The sequence below is a fragment of the Oculina patagonica genome, chromosome 4, assembly GCF_052425735.1.
Source record: "Oculina patagonica isolate OP01 chromosome 4, crgOcupat, whole genome shotgun sequence".
NCBI lineage: Eukaryota > Metazoa > Cnidaria > Anthozoa > Scleractinia > Oculinidae > Oculina > Oculina patagonica.
Genome location: NC_135761.1, coordinates 49,279,592 through 49,287,637, shown reverse-complemented (window position 1 = coordinate 49,287,637; position 8,046 = coordinate 49,279,592). Strand labels below are relative to the sequence as shown.

Below are 8,046 nucleotides of genomic sequence, written 5' to 3'. Positions count from 1 at the left end.
GGCCGTATTCATCGCCTATTTAATCGGGCGTGGCCGATTTATAGCTTACCCTTTGGTCGTCCTAGACGATAGTCTCCTGTCGGCTAAAAATGACGGGGATAGCCTGGGCCAATCGGGTTCATTTCAGTTTTGACAGTAAATCGTTGTAGGTCGACTTTTGGGCTAATCTGCAATCTGGTTCTCTTCTTTGCTTCGGCGGGAGGACAGAGAAAAAAGCTTAAGGGGTAAAGTACTATAATCATCATTGTAAAACTGTAGTTGCTTTGACAAGTTGAAGCTATTTTTGTAAATAGAAGGGGTAACGTCATTCATGTCACGCAATGTTTTTGTGGGAAACTTTGAAACTAGACGCTTTGCTGGTTTCTACAAATAGCAGTGTGATCTGGCGGTACATTTTTTTGAGGTGGACTCCACTTTAAAACTATTTTTTATATATATATATTTAGCAAGAAGTATGTCGATTTTCATTTCCGCACAGTTGGGCGTCAAAGTCGCCTGTCACAAAGAGTAGAATGTTTGCACAACTTGGTTTGGATATATTTTATTGACTAGTGACGTAAGACACTTCTCAAGACGTCAGCAAAACATTGGCAATGTACAGTATTGGTGTGAACTAGAATGGAATTTTTTACGAGATCAGTAAAGCTATCGAATGAAAAGATGACTTGAAAATGAAAACTTCGAATAATTATAATTAAATACCAATTTAATTTTAGATGAGAAATTCCGGAAGTGACATCTGTGTTCAAAATAGGAATTTTTGTACAACTTAAAGTTCCGAAAAAAAAGACCACATGTTTTGTAAAAATCACAGACGAACATGATCAGGAAAATATAACAGGCCAATGGGTTTTATACACGAAAATACAACTTTCTTAAGAAAGAGTTTGTAAACAAGACAATGGAATCGAATTACATTTCACACGAAATTTGCATACATTTGAACTTGCAAAAAAGAAGTATCTCTGCCGAGACATAATAGCGAGACCTTACATTAATAATTATTGTATTCTGATCTCATTGCTATTTTTTATGCATTAACTATTTGAAAGTGGTTCTCATCGATGAAAACAAAACGGTTTTTCATTCACTGCTTGAAGTATTTATAGACGTGAAAACATTCGCTTAATCAAATTACATTCTGCACGAAATATTTTGTATCCATTTGTCTCGAAACTTTGAGGAAATTGAAATCTTTGTGGACCGTACTGCATAAAAGCAGTTCATAGAATTGAATAAAAAGAATGATAAGAACCATATTAATAAAGGAAATTTTAAAACTTTATTTTGGCTCATTTTGACGAAATTCAGGATTTTCAAAGACTGCCAGTAAACGGCTGTATCTTGTCTGTCTCTAACGATTTTGCTACGGTTTTGAACGAGCTAATTTTTCAGCATGATATCATGGTAGCGGGCAGAAGTCGGTTCGTTCTGAATTTTTCAATACGGTATACAAGTTACAGGTCAATATACAGACCCTCTGTACAGTAAAAAACGTTTTGGGAACAAACCATTGTGAACTTATTTTCTATGTTGATCAGCAAAAATCCTTAGTACGACATGGGGTTTGTTATCAAGTTCGTTAATACGTTAATACTGCAAGGTGTATAACCTCAGAGAATTATTATCAAGTGTGCTTTGTTTTATTAGCGGTTTATACTCTAAGGTCTTGGTATGGGAGATCAAAATTAAGGCAAATTTCTGTTATTATCTGATTGCTTGGCACAGATTAGTACGATACTGAATTGGTTAGGAAATGTAAACAAACATTAAATTGAATGAGAGTAGAAAGGGGGGGGACAGGTGGGGGTGAAAGGCTAAGGAGATGGAAAGGGAGGGAGAATTAAAATCCATGTTTGGTTATATCACGCAACCTTTGACTTCTCTTCTTTTCTCACAAGAACAAAACTTAAGGTGGGGATCTACCTGAATTTGAATGGAACTGAAGAAAAGAATGGAAACACCTCCAAACAGTTGACCCCCTCGCAAGAGCACTCCGGGTTGTCAGGAGACTGTTTGGTGTCCGTCCACCAATTTTTAACTACAAATTCAAATTTTAAAATCACATTAAATCTCCAATATTTCTTATTTGTCTAAATTTTACTAATCCTTTGAGAAAAACTATCGCCTCCCAGACATCCCCCAAAATCGTCCAAAAATTAACAAAATACTGCAAAACAAATATATATGGGATAAGTAAAGCTTTTTTGGATTCCTTGAAACGCCGCTGAAATGGTTTTCAGTGTTTTCCAGCCCTTATACTTTGGGTCAGTACTACTATTCTTCACCAGTTGCTATTACAGTAATGGTATGAAACAAATACCTAATCATTGGTCAATAAGTTGTGATCATTTTCTTGACAATAGTAGTTACCTGATAAGGAGTTGTATACTGTTCCATTAAAGTGTAAGGGCTGGAAAATACTGAAATGCGCCAGCCACCTAAAGCGTTGGAAAAATTGGTCTTCAGGTAAAAACCCCGCCTTTATTAAGTATTGCGAAAAGGCTGCACTTTGCTAAGTGTTACAAATTTATATTTTCTAGACGTCTAGTTCAATCGTTTATTTGTATTGTGCGAAATATATTTTTATGAATTGAGACCATTATGTCATTAAGTAATAATGCAATCTTGAAAACATTCCAGATTTTCATTATTAAATAGAAACACGAAAAATTCAAATTTGAGAAAACAAGCCTGTCAAAATGACGTTGCCATGGTTATGTTACTGGCACAATACCTAATCCTACCAAATTATTGCGAGATAAATTTTAGATAAACGCGCAAAGTTTGGCAGCGTTTGGTTGAATCTTGAAAAAGTTATAAGCGTCCAAAGTCAGCGCGGGCTTCAAAAGCCTCCCCCCCGGCCTGACTGTTTTTCCAGTGATTTTTACTGTACTGTACCCTGCCTTTCAAGTCCAAACAGATAGCTAATTATTAAGCGCCCGATTTTAAGCTTCTCATCATGATCCGAGTTCCGAAGAGGTGTCGGATTCCAAAGAGTTATTAAAACCTAGAATATGCCAAAATAAAAGTTTCGTTAACGCTGGAACAAGGAAGACAACAATTCGTCAGTCCTCAATAATAAACCTACTGGAAAGAAGCACTACGAGAGTCAAGTATCTTGCCGAAATCACAACACAATGACCCAGCCAGGGCTCAACCTAACGCACATCTTACCGCTAACAGTTTGTTTATTAGTTCTTCTACAAACATCATTTGCTGTCTTGACTATCTTAAGAGAGTACCTATCCTAGCAGAAAGTCGCGACTAAACATCAAAATATTATTTTGTACACATTGCATGCATATCGTTTAAGTCACGTGATTAGAATGGTTGGTTTTTACCAATTTTTTTGTCATCATATAGACTCTTGGTTTTAGGCCATCGTAACTTGATTAAAAATATAACACAAACAGCGGTGATAAACATTATGAAAAATCGCATTTTACTAAACTTGACGTTTCGTATGCTAAGCTATGTATGTAGCTTAGCATACGAAACGTCAAGTTTAGTAAAATGAGATTTTTCATAATGTTTATCACCGCTGTTTGTATTATATTTTTTGTCCTCGTTTTGGCGTTTTAGGCGACAGAGAGTACAAATGCGATCGCAACAATGTTTTTAATTCTATTGACTACAGTAAACACCCGCATATAAGAACAAGTAGATGAAGAACATCAGGCTGAAATATGCCAATAAAGCACCATATATAAAAAGAAATAGAATGTCAGAAACATGTTCAGAATAAGAAACTAATACAGTAACTCATATAAAGTACTATGGTGTGCTGGACCATACAAACTCTAAGAGCCTTACAGTACCTGACAGGCAGGATGGGACTGTGGGACTATAACAGTTGACATTGTATGTTAATTAAACCTCTAGTTTTAGTATTACTGAAACAAATTTTAAGAATATTTTAGAACACTTTCAGGCTGATTTCTCACTAAGCATCAGATAAATAAAAACTTCATTAGCCTGATGCTGAAATTATGGGGTTTTTATGCGGGTGTTTACTGTATTGCTTAGGTTAACCATCATGTACCATGTGTGGAAATCAAAATTCCATTCAAATGGAAGAAATACTATCCAGTTTTGAAAAGGCCACGGCTTGATAAAGTGTCTCAAATTAAAGAATTAATGTAACGATAACATAGTTGACGCTGTTATTAGGCAAATTTCCATGAAAGGAAGCTAAGAGACCAGACATTGGATAAAATCTACGAGACCAGACTTGTAATGAAATCTTTTACGCTTAAAAAAACGCTTAAATTTCATCACATTTTGTTAGATGCGCGAGATTTTTGTGACCAATCAAGCAAGCAAAATGTTTTAACTACTGAAAAGTACCAAAAGTCAAAGGCACCCATAGTAGGAACCCTCCGAAAATAACTGCGGCTGAAAATAGCGACCTGAAACACAATTTGATTTGTTAACATGTACAAACGACCAAAATAAGACACTTACTTTTAGCGAATTCTCACTATGCCCATATATGGTCAGAAATACATTGTAAATTGTCATTCACATGAAACAGATACCCTGAGATATCCTTTGTTTGCCAAGATTCGTCGGAAGTCTTCCCTGGAGCCGTATAACCACAAATTGTCTAGCTATAAAAAGCCTTTTTGTCTACAATGCATTGAATAATAAAAACAATTATTCTAGTCAATCTTATGGAATATATTCTGATTTCGGCCAACTTTGTCTTTGGCACGAATTCGTATAATGATTCTTTGTTAATTAAACTTTATAAATTGCTTTTATTTTGTTTCAGATGACCGTATTCTAAAAGCAATATATTACCCTACCTATAGCTTGAAAATGAAATAGTCGTGAACTAAACTAATGATATGTTGAGCTGAAAGCACATTGCTTAATTATAATTAAAAGTTTCGAAATGCCCATAAATAAAGTAGAAGCTATTAATTTAATTTAATTGCAATTTAGCAAACAAAAACCTCCTTTTTGTTGCATATATGGAACCTTTTTCTATTAAAGCTCATTAAAACGATTTTCGATCACAGATTACTTACTATCTTATGATGTCATGCAATCTGTTTACAAACGTGTGCTAGTAAACAGGAAAAATGAATGAAAAGACTAACCTACAATCATTGACAAAAGTGTTGACACATTGTCAATTTAGGCCCTATATTTTATTGTTATATGGACCAATTTCATCCCTTTGCCCCACCATTCCAACCCCCCTTCCCCCTATCAACGCTGTAGTTTGTTTCTAGGAGTCCTTTGCTACCATTTTACAACATTGGATGGGAGAGGGGGTATTTTAGCAGACAGTCATGGAATTTAAAAACTAGAGGTAACTTTGTCACAAAAACCGCAGAGCAAAGTCAACTACTAAGATTGTAGCCTAGTACAGACGAAATATTTGCGAAAAACAAAACCATTTTCCTTCGTGTTGTAGTGATACAGGAAGAGATTTTCAGATCTCGCAAAAATTTCATTTACGTTTTACCTCTTCCGCAAAAGCTAATCCGTTCCTTTATATACTACAGTAACTTTTCTCGATTCACTCATTTGCAGCAGTTTACACGTACATCAAGTGAAATGAATAACACTACACTGATAGAGGTGTTTGGTCACATTGTGTTCCGTTTTACACGAAGTGTGACAGAGCATTACAACCCAGAAGAACCTGAATACACGGCAGAGTCTTTTGGCTACGATCCTTTCCAGAGCACGGGTCGAGAATGGTATTATCTTCCTGCCGATGAGCTGATTTATCAAGAATACAGCGACAGAGAAGTCACCAGCACAAACTATCTAGCGAGTAGCAGTCTTGATGTTAGAGTTATAGATGCGTGTTCACCAGAGGACAACGAAGAAAGGCAGGAAAATCAGCAAGATGAAGACAAGGCAATGGCTTGGAAGAGGCTTAGACCATCCGCTCTACAGACAGTTTTTAAATCAATGTACATTGGAGCTTTGATTTCACTTCTAACCGCCTCCATCATAGGTACAATATTCATAATGCTGTCTTATCTAATCTATAAAACCGTGATGAACTGTGAATATCAACCAGACGAAATGGCAGTACGCGTGCAATGGGCGAGAACAATTGCTGGTATAATTAGTGATGCTTTCTATTACATATGCCCTCTTTTGAATCTGTTACTTCTTTTCCGGTCATATCAGCTAAAAGGAGTGAAAAGAAAACTAATTCTCGTTTGTTTCGTTATGTATGTTTTGGATGCTTTTTATCGTGGAGTGCTCCAAGCCGTAGGAAAACCTTACTTTAAACCGCTTCCTGATTTATACAGCTCCTTGTCAAATGTTCCCGTATATGTTTTCGTTTTCATAAATGTCTGTCTGCAATTCTATTTTGCTGCAAAACACTTGTTTTTAGGGCCAAGAGCAAAGCTGGCATTTCTGATTTGTAAAATGGCAATGCCATCTTGTTTTGCTGTTATCGCGACCTTTGCCATTAGGTATTCTATCTACAGCGCGTATATCAAACAAGACAAAGAAGGTAAACTTCTAATCGCCCTCTTCTCTCCTCTCATGGGTGTGGCTGTCAAAGCAATCTCAAGAATTTGTGTTCAGCGGTTATGGAACATTACTCATCCGGGATATTCTTATGTCTTATTAGCACCGTTGTATTTTTTACTAGCTGTAATGTTCCGAGTTTTGCAAGCAGATCTTGACAGTTTAGAATCCATTGCTCTTCTTGGAATAATTCACGGCTTTGCAGAAGTCATAGAACGCAGTACCGTGGTTGTTATTGATCACATTTGTCACCAGATTTGTAGACGAGCATCAACTCCTTGGGGAAGTTTTCGTACTCCTCGCCGTGAGAGACTAACGGCTGATATCGCTATCATGAGCATGTTGTTCGAATCAACTGCTATAGTGTCTGTTAATGGCTTCTTGTACTTGTATCAATGGATTTACTTAGAGAATGATTCGCTTTTAAAGTTGCTGCAGTCTTTTGCCATTCACACTTCAGTTCCGCTGGTGATTGAGTGGTTTTTCACCAGCGTGTCTCTGGCGATCGAGACTCGTTATCAGAATATGGCTGTTATGGCTGTTTGGCGAAGACAGTGGAAAAGACACATTTTAGTAGCAATTGTTAATGTTTTTCCAGTAGCTATATGGACTAGCGGAAACCTTTTCTTAATTGTCCATGATCGATTTACTGAGCCCATAAAACAGCCCTGTAAAATGCCGTTTACTTGAAAGGAAAGTGGCTTATTGCAACCAAGCAACATGGAAATCCCGTTCCCAGGAGAAGGTCAAAGCGTATCTGCTTTCGTGTCCTTTTACTTTAAGCATCAGGTCTCATCGGTCAGCGATTAACTGAAAACTTTTGGCAACCAGAACAAAAGAGTTAAGAATAATCAATGCAATAGATAGACTTTATTATTACAAAGAATTCTGTGTTTGGGACGAATTTAGCATTTCAGCCGAACTGAAACAGTTATTTTAAAACTGATCGATGTAAATGTTTTAAATGAGTAGATATGTATTGAATAAAAATATCGTTAATGAAATTTAGTTATTTAGTTATTTAGTTATTGTTGTTATTCGGCAAATTTCCGTAAAAGGAATATACGAGACAAAGAATTGTCAACAGGTAGTCGCTCACTGCATTTGCACTTGTAGTGAAATCTTTTATGAAGATATCCTGAAAACGCTTTCCATTGCATTTTGTTAGATCCTCGCGTCTTTTTGTGACCAATCAAGCAAGCAAAATGTTTTAACCACTGAAAATTACCAAAAGTAACAAACGCCAAAAGTAGGAACACTCCGAAAATAATGGCGGCTGAATATAGCGACCTGAAACATAATTTGATTTGTTAACATGTACAAACGACCAAAAAAAGACACTTTCATTTAGCGAATTGTCACTATGCTCATATATGGTCAGAAATACATTGTAAATTGTCATTCACATGAAACAGATACCCTGAGATATCGTTTGTTTGCCAAGATTCGTCGGAAGTCTTCCCTGGAGCCGTATAACCACAAATTGTCTAGCTATAAAAAGCCTTTTTGTCTACAATGCATTGAATAATAAAAACA

At 36.3% G+C, this 8,046-nt stretch overlaps 1 protein-coding gene across 1 annotated transcript; it reads left to right on the top strand.

Moving 5' to 3' along the window:
* The first annotated feature begins 2,459 nt into the window (after window positions 1-2,459).
* LOC144650372 (uncharacterized) lies at window positions 2,460-7,336 on the top strand. Its single transcript, XM_078510029.1, has one exon. The coding sequence runs from the start codon at window positions 5,572-5,574 to the stop codon at window positions 7,198-7,200; it is 1,629 nt and encodes a 542-aa protein (XP_078366155.1). The 5' UTR covers window positions 2,460-5,571; the 3' UTR covers window positions 7,201-7,336.
* The last annotated feature ends 710 nt before the right edge of the window (window positions 7,337-8,046 follow it).